General features: G+C 37.5%; 4 protein-coding genes and 1 non-coding gene across 5 annotated transcripts; 4 read left to right on the forward strand and 1 right to left on the reverse strand.

Annotated features, from left to right (window-relative positions):
- The first annotated feature begins 1,657 nt into the window (after positions 1-1,657).
- On the forward strand, positions 1,658-2,952 carry LOC141643637 (ribonucleoside-diphosphate reductase small chain-like). The gene has a single exon (XM_074452871.1). It carries the CDS (start codon positions 1,764-1,766, stop codon positions 2,760-2,762), a length of 999 nt encoding a protein of 332 aa, XP_074308972.1. The 5' UTR covers positions 1,658-1,763; the 3' UTR covers positions 2,763-2,952.
- Positions 2,953-4,055: 1,103 nt separating this feature from the next.
- Positions 4,056-4,136, forward strand: TRNAL-AAG (transfer RNA leucine (anticodon AAG)). Its single transcript has one exon. It is a non-coding gene; the product is annotated as a tRNA-Leu (tRNA).
- Positions 4,137-5,302: 1,166 nt separating this feature from the next.
- On the forward strand, positions 5,303-7,399 carry LOC141643638 (oxygen-evolving enhancer protein 2, chloroplastic-like). The gene is made up of 4 exons (XM_074452872.1): positions 5,303-5,778; positions 6,580-6,812; positions 6,907-6,957; positions 7,043-7,399. Exons 1-4 carry the CDS (start codon positions 5,529-5,531, stop codon positions 7,301-7,303), a joined length of 795 nt encoding a protein of 264 aa, XP_074308973.1. The 5' UTR covers positions 5,303-5,528; the 3' UTR covers positions 7,304-7,399.
- A 1,290-nt stretch (positions 7,400-8,689) lies between these two features.
- Positions 8,690-15,731, reverse strand: LOC141643639 (WD repeat-containing protein 26 homolog). Its single transcript, XM_074452873.1, has 5 exons — positions 15,396-15,731; positions 13,365-14,221; positions 11,545-11,646; positions 10,488-11,114; positions 8,690-9,073 (listed from the first exon to the last, which is right to left on the reverse strand). Exons 2-5 carry the CDS (start codon positions 14,154-14,156, stop codon positions 8,852-8,854), a joined length of 1,743 nt encoding a protein of 580 aa, XP_074308974.1. The 5' UTR covers positions 14,157-14,221; positions 15,396-15,731; the 3' UTR covers positions 8,690-8,851.
- Positions 15,732-17,313: 1,582 nt separating this feature from the next.
- On the forward strand, positions 17,314-24,368 carry LOC141643640 (protein TOM THREE HOMOLOG 1-like). Its single transcript, XM_074452874.1, has 12 exons — positions 17,314-17,854; positions 18,588-18,678; positions 18,785-18,837; positions 18,944-19,036; positions 19,148-19,219; positions 19,306-19,378; positions 19,469-19,514; positions 21,507-21,570; positions 21,868-21,921; positions 22,058-22,135; positions 24,019-24,110; positions 24,200-24,368. Exons 1-11 carry the CDS (start codon positions 17,699-17,701, stop codon positions 24,106-24,108), a joined length of 870 nt encoding a protein of 289 aa, XP_074308975.1. The 5' UTR covers positions 17,314-17,698; the 3' UTR covers positions 24,109-24,110; positions 24,200-24,368.
- The last annotated feature ends 324 nt before the right edge of the window (positions 24,369-24,692 follow it).

The raw sequence follows: 24,692 nt of genomic DNA on the forward strand, positions 1-24,692 counted from the left end.
CGACAACCACCACCACAATCACAGGTTGGATCAAAATTGACTGACGGTAACACTGTTTGGTTCAGAATAATCAAAACATTTTGCACAAAATTATATTTTCGACAAAAAGGAACTAACATATTATGTTGAAATATGGTTTAAATTTTGTCTCGAGGACTGTACAAAACTAGATGAGATTTTTTTGTGAGGGAATATGAAATTCCTTTTAAAATACATCACTCTTATTACACTTTAAATTATATTATTCCTTTCGTCCCAGTTATTTGTTAAATTGTCCATTAAACGCATTACAAAAATAGAAAGTTCAGCAATTAAATGGAATAAACAAACAAATGACTAGATTGGAAAGAATATCTGTTATATTTAATTAACCGTAGTCGTGAGTTTCTCGGTTAACCTCTTTGACAAGGCACAAAAACTCTAATAAATCGCTTATTATTTTACGTAAATACCCCTATAAAATATCTAAATTTTTTTCAAACACTTAATAAAAAAACGATTTAAAATAAAATTATTACAAGGCACTCAGTCTTTAGTTAACCACGAATTCTCATTTATAACGGTAGTAACATCCCACAACCAATTAGATTAATGTTAAAAAGGGAAATGATAATTTCCTCTGAAAATAAATTATATTTCGTCATAAACAAGTTACGTTTCGTTACAAGCAACAATAACACCCGCTTGTGTTAAAAACGTGCCGCTTTATGACTTTAACTGCATTAATAACCATTTGACAATCGCTTTCAATAATAATCTTCCGCTCCCCAGCTCGTCATGCCTCCTTTAGCCCATGTAGAACTACCATGGCTTCTGCAAACTCGGGTTCCCACTTCTGCCGCACTTGAATTGCACATGCTCTTCTCGCCATACCATCCTCCCCACGACAAATTAATCCCCATCCCACACCTACATCCTTTAGCAAACTCGCGTCAACATTAATCTTCACCACACCCACTCCAGAACATCGTCAATATTATCTATTACATTTAATTGACCGTACTCGTGGATTTCTTGGTTAACCTCTTAGACAAAGCACAAAAACTAGTACTCCCTCCTATTCAGGGTTTTCTTCCCTATTTCCTTATTCGGTTATTCGAGTTTTCTTCCCTATTTCATTTTTTTGGGTTGATTTGTGTGGTCCAAATTCAATGGCATGTGGGGTAGTGTATTTTGTGTGGTCCAAATTCATTTCCTTATTTATTGGGTAAAAAGTAAAGAGGGAAAAATATAGTGAATAGGAGGGAGTATAAAGTCATTCTTAATAAATTGCTTGTTATTTACGTAAATACCCCTATAACATTTCCAAATTTATTTCACACTTACTAAATGACGATTTAAAATAAAATTACTACTCGTACATGACACCCGGTGTTTAGTTAACCACGAATTTTCATTTGTAACGGTTATAACGCCTCACAACCAATTAGATTAAAGTCAAAAAGGGAAATAACTATGACCTCACAATCCGTCATAAACAAGTAATCTTTCGTCACAAGCAAGAATAGCACCCGCTTGTCATGCGAAAAATTGTGTTAAAAACGTGCCGTGTCGATTCAACCAAAATTTGAGAGGGAAAATATTAAAAAATCCCGCCTTCGATTCATTCTCCCGCACGCTTCTCTTCTCAAATTTCAAAACTCCCTCATTTTTCAATTCACCCAACCACCTCTTTATAAACCACCCTCTTATCTCCATTCCATCTCAACCACACCTCCAAACCCTAAAAAAAATCCCCAATTCTCCCAAACCCTAAAAAAAAAATGCCTGCAATTATGGAACAATCAGAACCCTTACTCGCCCCAAACCCAGATCGATTCTGCATGTTCCCAATCAAATTCCCCCAAATCTGGGAAATGTACAAAAAAGCCGAAGCTTCTTTCTGGACTGCTGAAGAAGTCGATTTATCTTCCGATTTACGTCACTGGTCCGACACTCTGACATCCGATGAACGTCATTTCATCACTCACGTGCTCGCCTTCTTCGCCGCATCTGACGGTATTGTGCTTGAGAATCTCGCTTGTCGTTTCATGAAGGAAGTTCAACTTCCTGAAGCGAGAGCATTTTACGGGTTTCAAATCGCTATTGAAAATATCCATTCCGAAATGTACTCCTTATTATTGGAGACTTACATTAAGGATTCGGATGAAAAATCGGGTTTATTCCGTGCTGTTGAGACTATCCCTGCTGTCAAGCGCAAGGCCGATTGGGCCTTGCGCTGGATTGATGGCGGGGAGAGTTTTGCTGAGCGAATTGTCGCTTTCGCTTGTGTTGAAGGAATCTTCTTCTCTGGAAGCTTCTGTGCGATATTTTGGCTCAAGAAACGAGGATTAATGCCAGGGCTTACCTTCTCGAACGAGTTGATTTCCCGAGACGAGGGTTTACACTGTGATTTCGCCTGTTTGTTGTACTCGCTGTTGAACAATAAGGCGAGTGAGGAGCGCGTGAAGGGAATTGTTTCGGAGGCAGTGGAAATCGAGAGGGAGTTTGTTTGTGACGCGCTGCCTTGCGCGTTGGTTGGTATGAATGGAGAGTTAATGAGTCAGTATATTGAGTTTGTTGCTGATAGGTTGTTGGGAGCGTTAGGGATTGGAAAGGCTTACGGAGTTTCGAATCCGTTTGATTGGATGGAATTGATTTCATTGCAGGGGAAGACTAATTTTTTCGAAAAGCGGGTTGGGGAGTATCAGAAGGCTTCTGTTATGAATAGTTTGAATGGTCATGGTGGTTCTCATGTGTTTAAGCTTGATGAAGACTTTTAATAAGGATTGTTTATTTGTTTTTCGATTTGTTGTATTGGTTTTAAGTTAATTGTGTGTCGTTTTTCGGGTTTTATTTGATTATGAAGCAGCAGTAGTAGTAAACTAGTAATAGTAGTACTAATTTCTGGCTCCCTGCTAGTAATGTAAAATTGAAGTTCTATTGTATTCGAGTAATTTACTGTTCTCTATCTATCATGTTTGTGCGTTTTGCTATTAAATTTGATGCATCTCTGTTGGATTATTTCTAACTTGGGCTAGTTGGGTGTCTAGTCAAGTTGCTTGAATCGTGCTTGGTTAGTACCGATTATTTATGAATAATGAACATGGTTAATTGAAACGAGTCTTACAAATGTATAATGAATGATGCAGATGTTCAGCATCCTGTACATTATAGCAGGAATTTTTTCGAATATCTGGTTGACAGTGTATTGATGTTCAATGTTCCCTCTGATTTACTGGATACTCCGAATTTGTTACCAGTTAGAGCTATCAAGTTGTAATTAGACGGTTTCGTTCATCTTTGAATGTACCCACCATATCTTCAGGTTTAACAATTGAATAAGCTAACACCTTTGAAATGCCAGGTTTTCACTTCTCCGTTCTCATACCGAACTTGTATCCTCCCAATGTTGAAATGCTGCATTTCTAAGGGTCTCAAGCGAGAGGCTCTAGGATAAAATTGAAAACGGGTTAATGGCTTAATGCCTTCACTCATGCCCGTGACTTAAGGTTAGTGGTTCCTCAATCCTCATGAATGGAGTAGAGGTTTGATAATGGTTGACGAGGTGAAATGAGCGTACCTAAGAATTTCTCTACAATCTCAAAAAAACCCTTAGATTCGCACTCCTTCCAATCATGTTGTCTATTTATCGACTTTCTAACGGTAGCTTTGATTGTAAATAGGCCAAAAATTGCGAAAAAAAATATGAAGGTACTCGTATTATATAGAGAGTATAATATAAAAAAGCCTTTCACAAGGCTACATTGAATTTTGTACACGAGCAGGGGCGTCTAGGGCCTCAGGCAACCACGAGCTGTAGAGCCGGACCTTCGGTTTTAATCACCGAATTTAAAAGCTTTATTGATGAAGTTCAATACAAACCTCGACATATAAAGTTCATATTTGGGGACTCATTTATTTTTTAGTGCACCGAACATCCATTTACTTTAAGATGCCCTGCATCCCACATCCACATTCCCAAATAAATCGATTAAAAGGGTTGTATTCCGTTAAGAGCACAATAATTATGTTATACTCAATATATTAAATACAGAAGAATAAACAAGCAACAAGTTGAAATGGCCGAGTTGGTCTAAGGCGCCAGATTAAGGTTCTGGTCCGAAAGGGCGTGGGTTCAAATCCCACTTTCAACATCTTTTTTATTTTTTTATTTTTTCATTGTACCCGCGTGTGATTTAACTTACCACATCTTTTCAACATCTGAATCTTGAACCAAACACTGTTAATCACTCCGTTTTTCACGAGTCATCTTCATTTACGGTGCATCTAGGGAAGAATGTGGGAATCGGCAAGGAGCACGCGATCTTCTCAGTACTTGATGGGTTGGTTTTCTGTCCTAATTTTCATCAATATAAAAAGAGGACTATTTGAGCATAAAAGGTGTCTCTTACAGTCTTACATATGGATTGATACCCCCCTCGGCCACAAAACTTGTTACGAGCAAGGAAAAGAGAGTACTTGAGGGTACAACACGAGAAAAAGAAGGCGAGAAAGGAAGAATCTCGGGTTGCCATTGGAAAAAAGAGAACAGCGGCTACCAACATGGCAAACATCTACTACATGGGAATCGTCTGCAGAAACACGAGACTGCAGCAACGTACAAGTTTTATATAACAAACTAGTATTCCGGTGTATCTAATTAAACGAAATGCACTAGTCTACATGACAAACTAACATTATGTCTTCTACTTCAAAGTCATCTGATGACCTTGGTCGAGTCGTCCTTGAGGTGTTGCTAATATGTTTTGTATCGAGTCATGCTTAAGAACGTCTCCTCTTAAACTGTTTAGTATTGTGCAAAGACTGGAAATCGATTCATGCTAAACAACATCGCCTCTTCAACTGTTTAATATTTGTCCAAGATGGCGGGGTATGGAAATATAGATCCGATCAGAACCGTCAGTCATTGCTAATTTGCCTACAGAGATCATAACTTCTCTTGTAAGTACTAAGTAGACCTGGAAAATGGGTCAATCGGGACGGGTTCGGGCCTGATCATTTCGGGTCAGTAGACTTCGGGGTGGGTTACGTTCGGGTCAACTAGTATCAAGTTATTTGTGGATAATAATTAGTTTGCAACAAATAAAAATTCGAGTCGAGTTATACGGGATCGGGTCAATTCGGGTTCAGGTCATGTTCGGGTCGTGAGCTCAGGTCATTCGGGTCGGGTCCATTTTGCCAGGTCTACTTGTAAGCTGGTTGTGTTTAACTCGATAAAAATAACCAGTTTAAACTTAGACGGATAGTATCCGTCTTAAACGAGACCATACCCAAGTCCCAACCTAGATGCTTCACAATCACCAACTAAGTGGGACACAAGAAGCTTAGTTGGATCCAATAGAGTTCACTACAACCTTATCCACCTTCACAATCTAATCTTAGCATCATCCACTCCCCACATATCACATACCATTTCACTCAAAACCCAATCAAATAATTCCTCATCACACACTTCTTTACCCACAAAACTCCATTAAGAAACAAAGACATTAAGTGAGACTGTGAGTGTGTGTGTGATACAAGAAATGGCCTCAACAGCATGCTTCTTACACCATGCAGCCATCACCAGCCCTGCAGCTGGTAAAATCCCGTCTTCGCGCTACCCGGCTGTCATCATTAGACCTAACGTGGTGATCTGCAAGGCCCAGAAGCAAGAAGAAGAGGCCCGTATTGATAACGGTACCGTTTCGAGAAGGTTGGCTTTGACTGTACTCATTGGTGCTGCTGCTGTTGGTTCCAAGGTTTCTCCTGCTGATGCTGCTTATGGAGAAGCTGGTATTTTCCCATTTACATACATTCTTCGTCTTGTTTCACTAATTATAATATATGTTACGTGACTTGAGTTTAACACCCGTCAGCATTACAACTTATAGACTATAGTTATCATCATCATCTTCCTCTAAGGGGTAAAAAAAACTATCGGAAAATGCATGTAGTGCCTTTGAGGTTTGATATTTTGTCCGAAATACCCAATTTTTTGATACGAACAACTTTAAGAGACCATAACTCGTTTTATGAGTTCAGAAAGTGATAATTTTTTTTCCAAAACAGTCGGCTTTCCGAGAACTACGATTTGAAGAAAAAAAAATTGTCATGTTTGGATCCTGTACTTATGAGTTTTTGTATGTCAACGGGTTTTTGACCGAACAAACTTTGAGTGAACATATCTCTTGGTCACAAATTCCAAACTTTTTTTCCACGTCGTAGTTCTCGGAAAGATATCAATTTGAAAAAAAAAACAATTGTCACTTTCTGAGCTTCTAAACACGAGTTATGACCTCTTAAAGTTTTCGGAATAAAAAAATTGGATATTTCGGGCAAAATGTCAAACCCCAAGGACACTGCGTGCATTTTCCGAAACACTATGAACCTAAGGGACTTGGTTTCAGAGTCCATTGCCTCGGGCAATATGATCAAGATGTCGAATATCGGACTGAACTTAATCCTGAATCGGTACTAGCCCCATGAAAGGTTTTCGCGATCTATGATTTTATAAACTGGTCGCGTAAGAGAAAAATGTAATCTATTTTACGAAAAAAAATCCTATTAATTTTTTAAAGCATAACTAAATTGCAGCAAATGTATTCGGGAAGCCAAAGTCAAACACTGACTTCCTACCGTACAATGGAGACGGATTTAAATTGTCAATCCCGGCGAAATGGAACCCAAGCAAAGAAAAAGAGTTTCCTGGTCAAGTTTTAAGGTTCGAAGACAATTTCGATGCTACCAGCAACGTGAGTGTCATGATACAACCCACCGATAAGAAGTCTATCACTGATTTCGGTTCTCCTGAGAGTTTCCTCTCCCAAGTAATTCACCTTACTGTTACTCTCTCTTTAAGGGCTCCCTTGTTCTTATCTTCCGCGATATAATAGCTAACTAAACGATGCACTGATTTCGCAGGTTAACTACTTATTGGGACAGCAAGCTTACTTTGGCAAGACCGATTCTGAGGTAATTCCTCAAAAATCCTGGCTCGCAGTTTGCGTTGCAGACTTGCAGTTTCCGTTTTGTTTACTCATTGGCAAACTTTTAACAGGGTGGCTTCGACTCTGGAGTTGTGGCATCTGCAAACATCCTAGAAACAGACACACCAGTAGTTGACGGAAAGCAGTACTATTTCTTGTCAGTTTTGACAAGAACAGCAGACGGTGATGAAGGTGGGAAACACCAGCTGATTTCAGCTACAGTTAAAGACGGTAAGCTTTACATCTGCAAGGCTCAGGCTGGAGATAAGAGATGGTTCAAGGGAGCTAAAAAGTTCGTTGAAAGCGCTGCCACTTCTTTCAGTGTTGCTTAAACTAGCCTATGCCTATGTTATTGAGAGTTTCTATTGTATATCAACTTCCTACTTGTTTTGGGCATCTAATTTATCTGGACACTGTCAATTTGTTAAGATGTTGCCTCGGCAGAAGCTCGAATATATGAACACCAAAGTTCAAATTGTCAGCTGGTAAAGTTATTGAGACGTGGTACAAACGATTTAAATTTGAAACCTCAATTGTTCGTATACCTTTACACAAAAATCAGCAGTCCGCAAAGTATTTCCTACTGTTCACAGATTCCTAAAGATTATCTGATCATATCCATAAACTTCTACCAGTATGGCACGACTGTCTTCATCATCGACCCTTCATATTGTTAGGTTGCTGATTACAACAATAATTTCTCGCACCAACACAATCCACAGTTGCCATATACTACGTATAATTTTTTTTTCCTAATGTTAACAATTCAAAGTCATTCACTGAAGATTATGTAAATACAAGCAGCAGTTTCAGAGTGCATGGAATCAGTTGCTTTTCTGTAAGAATAAACACGACTTGCTTTTCTTACAGCCAAACCGATGCTTCCCTTGTGTGAGAATGCACGGCAACTTCTTTTCACAACCCAGGTCATTCTATCGGCCATTCTCCTTGGGTTGTTTTATTTATTTTATTTTTTGGGTTATTTCATAACAATAATCCATCATATTGGTGGTCTGCAATAATCACTCTATCCTATTAATAATCTCAATTAAATCCAACCTAACCACCATACCTTCTAATAACGAACCAGCTGATATTTTTTTGAAGTTTATGTTGGAATATTTGATAGTTTTTGGACAACCTAGCCGGTATATGTGAAGTTTATGTGTAATATTTTCAAGTGATGAATCAAGAACTTGGTTTATTTGATACACGTAAACTTCAAAAAATATCAGCTGGTTCGTTATTAGAAGGTATGGTGTTTAGGTTGGATTTAATTGGGATTATTGATAGGATGGAGTGATTATTGCAGACCACCAATAGGATGGATTATTGATATGAAATAACCCTTATTTTTTTCACCCATTTTCCTTCAATCCCAAGGGAAAAATCATTAATTGGTCTGAGGCCATGAATAAAAAAGGCAGTCGACTTCACTACCAAATTTAGGGCTTTCATCCTCCCGCCTAATGCAGGTCAAGTACTAATAGATGTATGTTGAAACCTCGACATGCACACGTCTAGGCCCTCACTTGACAGTCATCTGAGACCGAAAAGTTTGGCAATGTGATAAATTTGCATAATTCAATGTTTCAGTCAAATTAGAATCATGTTTAATCAACGCGGTTTTTTTTTTCAGAATATCTCATCTAGATGACGAAAAAGATACAGTTAGCCACACAAGGGGATAAGGAATTGCAGGGAAGAAAAAAAAAGGATAACAGAATGATTGTCACAATTAAAGGCATAATCCACATTTTCTTGGCATGTATAGTCATTGAGAGATATCTTAACGAAAATTTACAAGAAATGAACCACAATAGAAAAGAACGATTACATGCCTCAATAAGCTGATGATGGCTCTGACTAAGGCAAAGGTTTTAAATTGTGCCATTGCCATTGCAATGATGGTTTCCATTGCTCTGAGTAACTCTTGGCCTGATATTCACTCCATTTAGACCCCAAATCCGTATTGTACGGTCATCACTAGCCGATGCTAGCATGTGAGGGTCCGCCGGATTCCAGCTCACACAGTTGACAGCTCCAGAATGGCCCGGCAATACGTCTACGAGCTGTCCTGAACCCCGATGCCAAATGTACACCTACAAGATAAGTTGAATCGTAAATTGCAGTGGCAAATTATACCTTGTCAAGAACGTAGGAGTAAATACTCTGATCCTATGTTACTTCGACACTTCACTTTTGCAGCATGCTACATGCTGCATTCCTTACGCTCTGACATGACACGTTACGACACTGCACTTTAGACCAAAATTCAAAACCTTTTTCAAAAATAGTCGTGTCGATAACATGTCAAGTCCGACACTTGCAGCCAAGTGAGGTGCAATATGGCCCTATTAACTCAACGTCTCATTTTAGAAGGGCTATAGCAATCGTTGATTCTCGTTCAAATCCAGATGACAAACTTTTCTGACAAAGTCCAGTTTTGGTATCAAAGGCCATAAACAGTTGGAAAACCTAGTGATCATTTAAGAGTAACATGAGTATTTACTATAGAACAGATGAAAATCTATCAAACCACCCCACATAATCAAGCTGAAATGACCTATATTATATAGACAAATGCTCGCGCTATTTGTTTAACCATCCAGAAGTAAATCTCTAATTGCAATGTTTGGTACATGTGGCATTCCAAATTTCCATACTCATGAGTCCATGACCTCTTAAAGCCAATGTAGAGCTCCATGGGCTTAAGTCATGATCAGAGTACAAATTCTCACAATTAAGCTTCGATTATAATGAGAACAAGATCCCCGTTACTCCGACTAGGCTGGAAGTGTCGGGTGTAAAATGGCGTCAGAGAATTAGACATGGCCATTATGAAAAAGTTTTCATGTGTGTGGCCAAAAAAGAAGTGCTAAGTGTCGTGTTTGGATGTCGGAATGTTAGGCATGTGAACTCAGCCAAAGTGAAGTGGAGAACTTATAAGTGGGTAGAAAAAGGTCTCGCACATAAGTAACCCTATAATCAATGAATTCATCCGCCCACTTACACTCTTAACATTTCACTTGAACATATGTGCTTATTCCTCCATCAATTTTCGAAGTTCCCACTTCATTGGGCACATACATGAATTTACGAATATATGGTGGAAAATGCAAGCTGGAGAAAAATGTGGGTAACAAAACATAATGGCCACAAACAACAAACAAAAGAGGAAAGATTTTGAAGGCAAGAAGTTTGAGGAAGTTCGACAATGGCCAAAAATAACAAACAAAAGAGGAAGTTGGACAATGGATGAAGCATGAAATAAGTGTTTTCCTCCGACCTCAACCACAAGGTAAAGGTATCCAGTGGTGAGAAACATTATACCACCGCAAGTCCACACAACACAGTAAGACTACCGTAAGTCCCAACATACCAGAAACACAAGGCCTAACAATATAAGTATACACCCATGCTATTTGTCAGCAGATCTATTGAAACAACAAAATCTCACGTGACCGTAAGAAATCTGACATCAGATAAACACAAGTACAAAAAATAGAAACTCACCTGTGAATCCTCACTCCCGCTGGCAATGAAAGATTGCTCAAGCCCACCGAAGCAGGATCTTATTAGGAACCTAGATCGTTTATGGCCTTTGTACTTTGCCACAAGCTTGGCATCCCCATCTATTGTCCAAAGATGGATTTCCTGGTTAATAACACTAACCAGTAAAAATTTGCTATCGTTTGAGAGGCAGAATGAGGTTATTGGGTGGTCTTCCTCAATAAAATGTTCCACATTGGTTTCCTTATTGTATATCAGGATTGATTTTTCTCTGCACATGCTTATGATTTGCTTCCCATCACGCGTTATCTCCAGATCCGAAATCTTAAGTGTTCGGTGACCTTTCCAGCATTCAACCTCTTTCCCATTTAGATCCCACATGCATATGCTTTTATCGGACAAGCCACCAAATACTGTCTTTCCGTCAGGCGACCAAGCACAAGAAACTACAGGAAAACCTGCCTTCTCGTATACTTGAAGGCATTCGCCGGACAAAACATCCCATCGACGTACAGTCTCTTCTGTGCCACAGGTGAGAAGCTGTTGGTCATCTGGGCTCCACGATACTTGTGCAACTGATTTTTGGTGTCCATATAGTCTCTGCTTCAAAATAACTTCTCCGTTTACAACCTATTTACACAAAAATGAAAGACCATATCAGCTAGAAATCGAGCAGTGCACACAATGTGTCTCAACCACTTTCATTTGTTTAATTCCTAAAATGAAAGGCCAATTTTTCCTTTAACCAAAGCAAAATACCTGTCAAATACTCAAATTTCTTACAACCAGCAACAAATTTTGAAATGCAATACTCCAGCCAAAAGAAGAGGTTTATTTATGGGTACAAAAGATAGCCAATTATCAGCAGGCAGTGAAATCAAGCTAGCTACAACTTACAATCATCCAAGCTTGGAAGTTTGTATTTCTAAGTTGTTGCACTTCTAGAATGTCTTATTCATTAATAATTTCTTTTGACAATGTGATGTTGCATCACGCAGATAAGAAAAATCAGAAATAGATATTAATCCACCACGTCTTTAACTGTGAAGGGACATATTACCTCCCATATAATAGCTGACCGATCGTTGGAAGCTGATGCTAAATATTTTCCTTTATGAGAAAATTGTAAAAACCAGACTTCATCCTGATGTTCTTCTAATATCTGCGCATAAATCAGTAGAACATCCTTAGCAATTTGTTTTCAAGAGTCTACAGCATCTCATGAACTGTATGTTTTAGAGTTTAGACATCAACGTGAACCTGAACACGCTCAATAAACTAATTATACTATGATTTGTAAAGCAGTAGTCTGTGGATACAATTCTCATCAAAATTTTCACTGGCTCTGGCAAGAGCCTTGAAACATTGGGAACTTGAGATTATACCTATACCTAACACACGACACACGGACAACCAAATACCAGACCACCCGAAAGATACGTGACCTCATAAAAAGCTTACATCGAAATGCTTTTCTTTTACCATTATCATTAAAACCTATTCTTACTACAAAAGTAGGTGCACCCTTAAAATTGAAACCATCTCAAATTCTTTGACTTAATGCTTAAGAAAATCATCAGATTCATCACCCTTCCAAAAATTATAGATTGCAGTTTAGTTTCTTAGAATCAGGCATTCAGACAGCCACACTAGCCAAGTTAATTGGCTTGCTGCATCAACAAAGTCAAAGCGGGGCTCCATAGCCCAAGAACAATAGTTGGTACTCAGGTACAAAGACTAAACTTCGTTAGGTTAGACTAGGTTAGGTTAGCTTGCTTAGCTACTTATCATCTTTAGCTACCATATATATGGTGTGGTTCATGTCCACAGCTAGGTAAAGATTCAAACACATCATATGAATCAGGAGTGACAAGCCCCAAATGAGGCTTATACGACTTATAACTATCAAGAAACATGTGAATCTGCAAATGTAGGATGTATTGTGAAAAAAGAGGTCAAAAGAGATTGTGAATAGACTACAAACATGGACGATCATCTCACATTTCAGATTGTAAGACTACGCGAAAATTGAACACATTTGATTAAGGGTTTTTTGTAAAAAACTACCTTATATTTAGGGGTACTTGTAAAAATACTACCTTATATTATTTTTCCTGTTTTAGACTACCTTTATTTTCTCTTTTTTTGTTCAAAAACTACCAATGCTGAAAATATGGCGAAATTTGGTCGATTTAACGACATTAACCTATCTCACATTACTTTCTTAACACCAAACAACAGTGATCAAGATCGTTCAAACCACAATTTAACTTCAAATAAACATAATCTCTGTTTTCACATTTCAAAAATAACTACAAACATCTCTTAAAGTTAAGCGTAAGTATATCATGACTTCCCAAAATATGGTCTAAGCAAGTTTGAAACATAAAGGACTCATGCGCGAAAGGTTAAAGCCAGAAAACTAACCAATTCCGTCTAGACTCTTAGCATAGGTAGTTATTGTCCAAAAATAAAGAAACCAAAGGTAGTCAAAAACAAAAATAATAATATAAGGTAGTATTTTTACAAATACCCCTAAATATAAGGTACTTTCTGACAAAAAACCCTTTGATTAATGTTACAAAATTACGGCAAGAAGGATCAACTCATTACGTAACATCTACCATATCACGGATATAAACGCAATCGCAATTGATACTCTCATTGGGGAAACTTCACAAATATTAAATGATAACACAAGTTTAGAGTAGATAGAACATAAAGTGGGAAAAGATAAGGTAGCCTGATTTAGAGGCGAATATCCTTAAAAAGAAGACCAAAGATTGTCAAGGCATCACGTACATAAGGCACCAAATATGACAGGATAAACAGGATGTCGCTGAACAAAATAGATTCAAAATTCATGAAATACATTCTGACCTGAGAAGTGTGACTAGGAATATTATTTTTTCCACAGTGATGATCTGCATACAGCGACATCTCCTGGTCAGAAGAATTGTGAAATATGCAGGTCCCACGCTGCAAAGTCAAAGCCTGTTCAACTAGTTGCTCTAGCCTTCTCGCTGGTACCATTATAGAGGGAGGGAGCAGTTGCTGAAGTTCTTCAAGAAGTTCTGAGCGCGGTTTCGTTCTCAAAGAGTCCATGTGACCATTTTGACTCTCTGATTGAGAAAGGAGACAAGAAGAGAGCTCGTGTACTCTATTTGTCTTAATATGCAGAGTGGAAATTTCCATTCTCAGTGTCATTAAAGCATCCATGGTCTTTCCATCATTTAAAAGTTCAAAAAACTTCTGCTCCAAAATTAAAAATTTAGCTGACTTGATTATCGTTTCATCCTCTAAACCAATTTTGTGCAATGTGGAGACACTTTCATCCCATTTTCCATCAAGAACATGTTGCATAAACAAATTAACTGTAGTAGACTGTAAGGGTATATTCGACTCTTCCTCAAGACATGCACCCGTCCGCTGATATCCAAGAGCATACAAAGAGCCAGCAATGAGTCGAACAAATTCATTCCGTCTTATCACCCCTCTAGAACCAATCACCTCTTCTTCCCCTTGGCATTGTATGGGTCGGGCCATCAAATCCCCCAAAGAGGTAGAATCTATGGGTTCCTCAGCTATTAAGTCACGAGAAAGACTATTCGAACCTGAAAAGGACAATCTTAGCCGCTTCAATGGTGGTTGACCATCCTTTACACCTCCCATGAAAAGTACAAGTCAGCCCATGCATAAAATTGGAAGGACGACTTTCTTGAAGGGCAATTCTACACCTGAAATAACATGGAATTTAGGATGTTCAAATTTTCAGAAAACCAATCTCTACGAGAAGATAAGAACTATAAACTCTAGTGCTTGTTTACTTCTGCAATGGAATCAAAGACTCGCTATTCTTTGATTTTGAATTGAATAAAGCAAAACGAATCACTGAACTAGTTGCACCTAGCAATCATTGACACAATTCTTGACTCAATTGTTAACATAGGGTTAAGGCTGCTTACATCCAATCCCTAACCCCAGCATTTGCAGGACTCGCGTACCACCATTTATATCAAGAAAACATGACAGAAATACTCACATCATCAATAACATCAAGTACTACTAACTCAAATTCTACACAAATATTGACATTGCACATTCTGTTTTCTTCTCAATTTCTCATACTAGAAAGAACAGAGAAGTAAAATGGTCAAAAAATGCTCCAAGATACCCTCGAAACTTCCAAGAACTATACAGCAACATCAACATTACCCTTGTGCCTCAATAGCTCCAGCAAATTGCGGGGCAAGGGGGGTGGAATGTACTAAACATATATATCACTGAATAATCAGTAATTTTAGTGATGGATAAGGTATAGTCCAAAACAAATAGATCAACTACATTTAACACTGATAAATCCCTTTTTAACTTGGGATTCATAGTAAATAGTGATTACGGTTTTCGCCTCATGGAGTATCAGAACAACCATCATTCAAATCGGTAAATGTATAACCAAAACAATCAACACACCCAACAGATATCACATCTTCATTAAACTGATATCAATTGGGAAAAGATTTCATCAAGATTCAATAAGGGCATTTTGGGACATTCAACATAAATAATTAACATCTAATAACCCAATAATCAATCATCAAAAACAGCATTAATCCAAACAAACCCTCAAACAATCATAATCAATCATCTACTTTTAATCAAACTTAACCAAACCATCATCAAACAAACTGCCCTCAATCTTAACAAATCAACTAAAACATTCACAAAATCAACAAAACACAAAAAATTAATCAAAACCCACTACTCTAAACAGAAATCCCATCACAAAAACCCAGAAAATTACATCCAATCCATCAAAATTAACGATGAATTTCAGTAAATATTGCTTTTTTACAAGAAATTAAGCATAAAAATGAAAAGGGCATTAATCAAAATCAACATAAGTCCAACCTAATGATGAATAAATTGGAAAGAAAGAAATTGAAGGAATTTAGTATGAAGAAATTGGGTAATTTTGGGACCGATGAAATTAAGCACACCGCCTTAAGAGAGATCTTCGTTTCCGTGGTATTACAGCACTCTCATAATATGATATGATGGTATTGGTAGGGATTAGGGGAGTTTATAGTTTATACTACTTTGCTACATTTTTCTGATTTCCATTTTTTTTTTTTTTTTTTTTGATTTTGATTTTGTTATTGGGTTTTCTTTTCTTGAGGTAGGTGTCAACTTTCTAGTTTCTACTCCATCTTTTGTTATTGAGGGGGTGGGGGAAATTTGGGAATTGAAGAAAGGAATATTGGGATTATACTTTTATATTGGTATAAGAAATTCGGAATAATTTAAATGGGTATAAGTCGTTTGGTAAAAGAAAATGTTTGGTGTGCGAATGGGGGAAAGTTAAGGTAAAAAATGTGGTGGAATGTGTTTTCGACAAATAGTTGGGTGGATTAGGGGGGGGGGGGGGGTTGAAAGTGCAAGCTCACATAGTGAAGGGGTTAAGATGGGTCGACATCATGATATATGGGTCGATGAGTAGTAAGAGTGTAGAAGTAGGCACACAAGCTATTGGGATGGCATGCCTCACCAGTCACCAGTCACCACAATCCACAACACATGCCTCATTTTAACATGACACGAGATTGGCACGATGCAGCAACATGACATGCCATAAGCCATGCTTGAGTAGAAGTTTGAGAAAGAAAATTATGCTTATCCCAGGTATGGCATAACCCATCGAACACGCTTAAAAAAACAAAAGGTTGAAGGGGAGGAACTACCCGCGTCATAGGTCTTGTCTGGGCCGCCATTTCCATTTCATCGGCATGACAGGAATGTCACCTTTATGTGCACGGGCCGTTTTTCATCTCCCGACACTATGGGCTGGCACGAGGCACAACCCGACACGGTCCACTTCCATCTCTAATGAGAAGGGCGACCAAATATGAATTCCCAAGGTCTAAAAGAGCGTGGTGTCAAGGTGACATTAATCCATGAGTCACTAAATGATAAGAACACTCTTCTATAAGTCCATCGTGAATAGCCGTTTTGTAGCTTGTAAGATAACTTATCTTCAACCTGTGTACAGATGCACACTCTAAAATACTTAAGCGAATAACAAATTTTTAGGGGTTTTTTGTAGTCTCATTCATAAACCTCGATCATTCAAGACATATCCCCAGCCCAAATTATTGATAGTCTTCGATCATGTAAGAAAATACCAAGGAACAATTGATGCTCAAAACGCCAAGAAGTTTAATGATAGTTCTAAACTCGAAACAAGACGCACATGCAACCAATAAAAAATTAGATACAATTTACATAATCTTTTGATAGGTTTTTCATTTAGTTATATATCAAATTCGAGTAAGATATGGTCGGAATGGAAGTTGTTTGTTGGTTAATGGCCAAATAATGGTTAAATGGGAGATAATGGAAATGGATACCCTAAGTGATTTACTTTTTTTGGTCAAGAATGGTGAGTGTTTTAATGGGTGGTTACTAGTATTATATTAACGAGCTAACAAAACTAATTTATTTAAAATTTATTTCTACTACGTATATCCGCCTACAACAAATACGAATGATACCAACATCTAAAAATATCACTCAAAAACATTTCCCCTTTATAGTACACAAATTCTTGTTTGTGACGGCACATATCCGTCACTCTTGAGTGACGGATACCATTTTACCTCACAAAGTACCCACTTTTTCTCTCTCTACAACACTGTTCATGTGGTCCCCTTTTTCCACTAACCCATTTTGTTACCATTTTATCTCACAAAATATCCGCCAGAAATGGTAACCCGTCACAAGGGAGACCAATTGTTTATAGTATATGGTCCATTATCAACAAGATCACATTATCTAATATGAGCTCATATAGCAACACAATTTGTCTACATATTTGGTATTCAACCCCTTCTTTCGCCGTAAATAATCGAATTAATTAAGACAACATAAAACACATTATCAAAATCCAAAAACAAAGACAAATAATAAATACACAAAATCCAAATCCAAACAACATTCTTCCTCTTTCTTTTGCGAAATTTCCTTCCTTTGCCTTATTCCCACGTTCAAATTTTCACACAACTTAAGGAAAACAATAAAAAAACACACCCAAACAAAAAAACCACAATCAAAACTTCCCTATTGCCCTCGATCATCAATTCTCTGTTTTTTTAGGGAAATTTGATAAAAAATTGATTTGGGAATTTGAATTTATTTATAATTAATCTGGGATTTTGATGATGGAGACATTAGACCCTTTAATTGCTGTAAAAGCTTATATTTTGAAAGATGGTTCAAGTTGGTGGAATGATATTAATGCATCAGTAGTTTGGCAAGATCGAATCTTTCATGTTCTTGCTGCTTTATATGGCGTTGTTTCTTTTGTTGCATTGGTAATTCTCTTTTAATTTGTTTAATTTCGGGTTTTTTTAATGTTTGTTTGATTGATTTTGTTATTTTTTTGGGTGAAATATATTAATCTTTTGTAATTGTGGTTTGAATTGTGATTTTTTTGATAGAATTTGAAGTGGGGTTGCTATAATGTTGATGGGTTTGATGTAGAATTGGGTAAAGTTTGAATTTGGGGTAATTGATGTTTAATTTTGTATTGGGTAGTTATCATGTGATGAGTTTGGTGTAGAATTGGATAAAATTTGGTTCTTCGGATATTTGATTTGGTAGGTAATTGGGTAGATATTAGGATTTAGGAGTACTATTTTGAAGTTCAATTAGCCTTGTGTAAGGCGGTTTTGTGTGAAACGGAATTCACTAACATGAATCATAAACCACAAATGTTGTAAGGCGGTTCTACATTAGTATTGTGTTTGAAGCTTAATTTGGTTGGTTTTGGTTGTGTAAGGCGGTTTTACATTAGTATTGTGTGAAACATTAGTATTGTGTGAAACGGAATTCACTAACATGAATCATAAACCACAAATGTTGTAAGGCGGTTTTACATTAGTATTGTGTTTGAAGCTTAATTTGGTTGGTTTTGGTTGTGTAAGGCGGTTTTACATTAGTATTGTGTGAAACGGAATTCACTAACATGAATCATAAGCCACAAATGTTGTAAGGCGGTTTTACATTAGTATTGTGTTTGAATCTTAATTTTGGTTGGTGTTATAGGTCCAATTGGGGAGAATACAATATAGAGTTCCGGATTATGGATGGACCACTCAGAAGGTTTTCCATTTTCTAAATTTTATTGTTAATGGAGGTCAGTTAATTGTGTTCCTTTTGATTATTTAGCAATTAACATAGTGATTTTGTTGGTTTTTATTTTGTCACTTGAGCTAGCTTGACTGATTGTTCATGATGTGCAGTTAGGTGCGTAGTGTTTGTGTTTCGCCGTGATATTCAACACTTGCAGCCTGAGGTTTGATTTCATTCTTAGGCTTCTCTTTCAATGTTGACGTCTTTGTTTATGTTGTGTTGATTTAATTGGATCTATGTCTTATGGTATCCTATGTTACGTGATGTAGATACTCCAGCATGTCTTGCTCGATGTCCCAAGTCTTGCATTCTTCACAACCTACGCGCTTTTGGTCTTGTTTTGGGCAGAGATATACTATCAGGTTCGACTTGTTATATTGGTCATTTATTTATCTTGTAGTTTTCTCTTACCCTTTGGCGGTTAAGGGTAGTTGTCTTATATTCGCTTTCTTCTCAAATGATGTTTGTGGCAGGCACGTGCAGTATTAACTGATGGCCTCAGGCCTAGTTTCTATACAATTAATGCAATTGTGTACATGATTCAGGCGAGCTCACATTCCATACATACATAGAATATATTAGGAAATTTTTGGTTTCTCGTCCTATTTCTAAACTGATTTAATTACTCCAGGGTGTTTTGTGGTTGACCTTGTGGTGGAAGCCTATCCATGTTCTGCTTGTCCTGTCAAAGATGTTCTTTGCAGGTGGGCTCTTTATGCACGGTCCATTCATGGTTTTCAAATAGATTAATTTTTCTTATTATTTTCAACTCACAAATACATGCACTGTGGCAGGTGTGTCTTTGTTCGCAGCTCTTGGATTTCTTCTTTATGGAGGAAGGTGAGAACAAACATGTCTTTTACGATAAGAGGACTGGATATCTAATTTTTGCAGTCTATTTTCCATATGAATAATGCAGTGATGGGATTTGATCCTGTAATTAGTGATTAAAATGTAGTATTTGGAATTCCCTAATTTATGCAGCTGGGTTGAAATATCTTAGTTTAAAAAAGCGCGCCTAGGCGCAAGGCGAGGGTAGGCGATGATGCTAGGGCATTACAGCAACTAGGCGAGTCTGTGTTCAAAAGGCCCTAAAAGGCGAGCGCCTCAAGGTGATGCCCTAGGCGCAAAAAGGCGCGCCTTCTTAACTGGAGGCGCTGACAAGCTTTGTTTCATATATAGTCAGATGTCAAGCACATGACCCTAACTCCTTTTTAATAAAGTTTTATTTTATTACAAAATAACACTCTCTTAACCCTAATTTTTTAGAAGTACAACCTAATCAGCCGTTTACTTATTTCAACTTTCTACTTTCAACTTTCTACTGCAAGTTACTCTTCTTCTTCACATTTTTTTTAAAATTCTCCTGTTTCCTTTCATGTTTTCTTTCTTATAATTTCACTTCTCCCTCTTCTTCTCTCCTTGCTTATATACTTGTTAAATCCTCTACTGACTTACTGACTTCCTCTACTGCTGCCGCTGCTTTTAATTTTAGTTGCTCTCTTATCTTTTCAGTTTTTAACTTCTAGAGTAGTTTGCCTTTTTGTTTTTGCCTTATGTGCTATTTTGGATATAATGGTTAATTAGGTATAAGTGTTTAACGCTTAATTTAACGAATGATATGTGATATAGAACGTAATTTTCTTCCCTTTAATATATTTATGATGTGAATCTATGTTTTTAGTGATGCTTAGTGTGTAGAATTAATTTAGAGGCTCGTACAAAAAAAATGCGCCTCGCGTTCAAAAGGCGTGCGCATTCGCCTTGCGCCTTGCGCCTCATCGCTTTGACCCCTCATCGCCTCGTTGCGCCTTGCGCCTCCTCAAACTAACCGTACTTTATTTGAGTGTCAACGCTTGTGCCACCATCTTCAAACATTTAGAAGGCGCCGTTTAAATTAAAATTTCTTCGTTTGAAGAGCGGCTTATGATTCCCCATGTTCTGGTCAAACTAAGTTTACAGCTACACAGCTACCCACAATGATTAAGCTTGAGCTCTCTTACTTTTAGTTCGCCTTTGTGAGTTAGTTCAAGGCTCATTTCATCCTGAATGTAAGTCATGTCATAGTTTCTGACTTGAGCGCTGTCGTGGTGGTCAGTAGAAGGGAAAAAGGGTAATTCTATATAAGTTGAGTTACATGAAGCTTTGAAGTTCATCCTCTAGAGACCTGTCTCTTTATAGTCAGTCATCAGATATACCGTTTACTTTCAACAATGTATTTCTGTCCTTAATGTTGACAGAAAGATTAAAGTGAACGAATTTATGATAAGTAACATGGTTACTAATCAACGAGCCCCATGGTGGGGTACTAAATTACCCCTTAGTCACTGTAAAAGTTGGATGAATCTTTGATTAGCTAAGGGAACAGCTAGGAAACTTTCGGTTATCATATCCAAGATGCATTAGGGGTTGTTTTAGGCTGGAAGACTTTTATCAAAGTATTTTATCTTATTCTTTTATTTAACGGGATGATGATGTTGCCCTTCAAATGCGAGGAGCTTGTAATTTACTTCTTTGTTTAAGCTTTGGAGGCTCAAGGCAAAGATGCTTCTTGTTCTGGAAGAGAGAGAAAGACGCAATGGTTAATAACGTAGTTGCTGATAGTGAGGATGTGGGAGAAAGAGAGGGAGGAACTATTTTTTGTTTTTCTTTCTATCTCATCTCCTCTTGATTTCTATGTTTAATAAACCACATCGTCTTGTTAATGCGGAAGTTATTGACTTCCTCTAACAAAACAAGGTTATGAAGGAAACTTAATTACTCCCTCTTTTACATTAAAATATGTACACTGTTTTCAGTTCCTAGAACATCTTTTATGATCTTTCTTGGCAGACTTTTCTTAATGTTGCAACGTTTTCCGGTAGAATCAAAGGGGCGGCGTAAGAAGCTTCAAGAGGTACATTGCTTAACACTCTTTATATTGCCAGCGACACGGCCTGTCACCATATTGTGACCGAGTTATCAAGGTTTTGACGGCTGACTGCCAGCCGCATTTATTATACAGTGACCGAGAACGACCAATTCTAAAATGAACTTTCAATTCGATATTAATCCATGCTCTCTTTCCCTCGCTCTTATGTATTTATAAATATAAACCTATCTCTGCAACACTCGTATATCTCACTTTTCATCATTTGGCATCAGGCATTCCTGTACTTTACTTCGATGTTGATTTTGTTGTGACTTCTCGCAGGTTGGCTATGTCACCACAATATGTTTCACGTGTTTCTTCTTACGATGTGTTATGGTAAGTGAATGTATCTTCAAGTAATCTTTATTTAATTACTAGTCCTTTTCAAAATAACAAGATCAAGTAGCACTTTTAGTTTTCCTAAGTTGATGATGTATCATTAAATTATTGTTTCCATCAACTTCTCCTACAGATGTGCTTTAATGCTTTTGATAAAGCTGCTGACCTTGATGTCTTGGACCATCCAGTTCTCAATTTCGCTTATTACCTCGTGAGTTTCTACCTTCTAGCTTGTATTAGTTTGGCGTGACTTAAAATCGACTATTATTAACAATATTCACGCTGCCTTGTAAATACTCCACTGACTCAGCTTGGTTATTTTGTGATTGATGAGGTGTCAGATTGTCGGTATACAAGGGAAGAATAAGAATGTTCATGTGGACTTAGTTTTAAAATAAATAAATTCCAGGATGTCCTTGAGCACAAGGTGACAAGGCTAAGTGAGGTAGTAGTCAAAATGCCTAAGGTGCATTAGGTCATGCCTGACGCACAACGCTAAGCAAGCAATGTGCAAATGCTATGCAAATTCTTTAATTTTTTCTTCTTCCTCTTATTTTACCTCGATTTAAATTTTAAGTTTTTATAAAAGAAATCTGAAATTCGATTTTAAAACCTGTAAGTTTACCTTGACTTTCCATTACAGTTTCGCTCCCCCTTTTATTTTTCATTTTCCTTTTCTATTCGCTTTTTGAGGTGTACGTTCACCTATGGATGGTTCTAAAGGATGATTCATGTCAGCCGACCCCAAATCATTTTGGGATTAAGGTTCTGATGTTGTTGTTGTTGTTGTTGTTGCCTCTTATTTTACCTTTCCTTCGCCTAATTATCACTATCATACATTTTAGCTGTTCTTAAAATAAATAAAAAGGGTACTTTTTTTGCTCATTATTCTATTTTTAAAATAAATATTTTCTTTGTAAAAATGATGCGCCTTGTGTGCATAAGGCGTGCATCTTTGCTTTGCGTCGTATGCCTTGTTGCCATGGACTCTCATTGCCTCAATGCACCTCATGCCTTTTAAAACCGAGCTTGGAACGGGTCAGAGTTGAATTAAGGCTCCCTCAGTCCACAGTCGCCAAGTAAAATTTCCACTCACATCTCCACTCATACCCGCCCACTACACGGCTACACCCCACTGAAATGATTCAGAAAATATTCGCTCTACTACACCATTGTTAAAGTTCCCACACCACACCCAGCAAATAAAGATTTGGAACATACTGCTCCTTTTACCGATCCAATTGTTAACACTACATTCGCCATTATAATATGTTTGATTGAATTACTCGCTATATGTAACGATGCCAAAGGGTGACATCCCATGGGGAAGGGAATTTAAACGGGGAGCCTCCTGTACCAAGTTTCTTGATCTTAACTTAGGTCAAGACACCTCAAAAAAAAAAAACTATTAAGGCTGACTTGGTTGGCTCACCTTGATTTCGAAAAGAAGGAATGAAGTGTTTTGGAGCGGTCTTTGAGAATGGCCTCTTATTGGTCCTAGAGCTCCTTGGATACATCTTATTAAGTTATTAGTACCTTCATTTGTGCCATCATAATCATATATAGCTTCATTTTAAAGACTATATAAGTTTTTTGTATAATAGTGGAGCCTGCAACCAGTATCTTTGGTGCGTGGGGGTTACCCTTGGCATGCGCAATAGCCTGCAAAGGCTCTGACCCAACACAAATTCTCATTGAAGACGGGCATATCCGTCACAAGCTGAAGACGGGTCAAGTAATATCCAAGTGAGTAGATAAGACAAAAGCAGAATACTACTCCCTAGGCATTATGCTTTTGTCTTATCTACCCACTTGGGTATTACTTGACTCGTCTTCAGTTTGTGACGGATATGCCCGTTTTCAATAAGACTTGTTGCTGACCCAATAAGGAGTAATCCCAAACATAATCCACAAGGATTTGAATTTGAGAGATTTGTTTATGTTACAGCCACTTGAGGGTTGACTGTTGAGTCAGCAGTCGGCGTCCATCATATTACCGTTATAATGACGTGAATTACTTTTTTTTTTTTCTTATTAAAAATTTAAACGTCCTCGAGTAAATTCTCATACTCATTCGCATCTTTGTCTTTGAAGCTGGTGGAAATACTACCCTCTGCTCTGGTTCTTTTCATATTGAGGAAACTCCCTCCCAAGCGCAAGGACCTGTATCATCAAATTCGCTAAAGGTAATAATGATTTAAATGGATAATATATATATACTTATATACGTAAGGCTCAAATGATGATGCGGGTCCGCTTCTCTTAATTCTTGAAGACTCACGTAAGGACGGGCGGCAGAGGTGAACACCGTCTCATGTCCAACGGAAAGTTTTCGATAATCTGGCAAATGCTTGTAGATTGATAAAATTCAATCCGTCTCATTATGAGTGTATCAAGAGATTGTGGTGTAATGAATCCTTGTTCATTTTATACCCCGGGTTTCATAATCTGCATGTTTATTGAATTTATTTATCCCTATGAGACAACACTATCATTCATACATCAACAAAGAAAGAAATAAAAAAAGAAAGAAAAGGAATCAAATCTTTTGGAACAGTTTGTGAGGTGAATGTTTGTTTTTTGATGGTGGATGTTTGTCTTAGTCATTTGTTTAATGTAAATAGTTGACGATTGAAAATGGTTTCAGTTATGTACTCTACTTCCCATAACTTTGAGAGATGAATCTTAACAATTGCGAAAATACATACCTCGAGAAACTTGTGATGGATGATCGAGTCTGGACGTTGGAGTGATTTTAAGATCAGAGA

Source organism: Silene latifolia, chromosome 2 (genome assembly GCF_048544455.1).
Source record: "Silene latifolia isolate original U9 population chromosome 2, ASM4854445v1, whole genome shotgun sequence".
NCBI classification, from domain to species: domain Eukaryota; kingdom Viridiplantae; phylum Streptophyta; class Magnoliopsida; order Caryophyllales; family Caryophyllaceae; genus Silene; species Silene latifolia.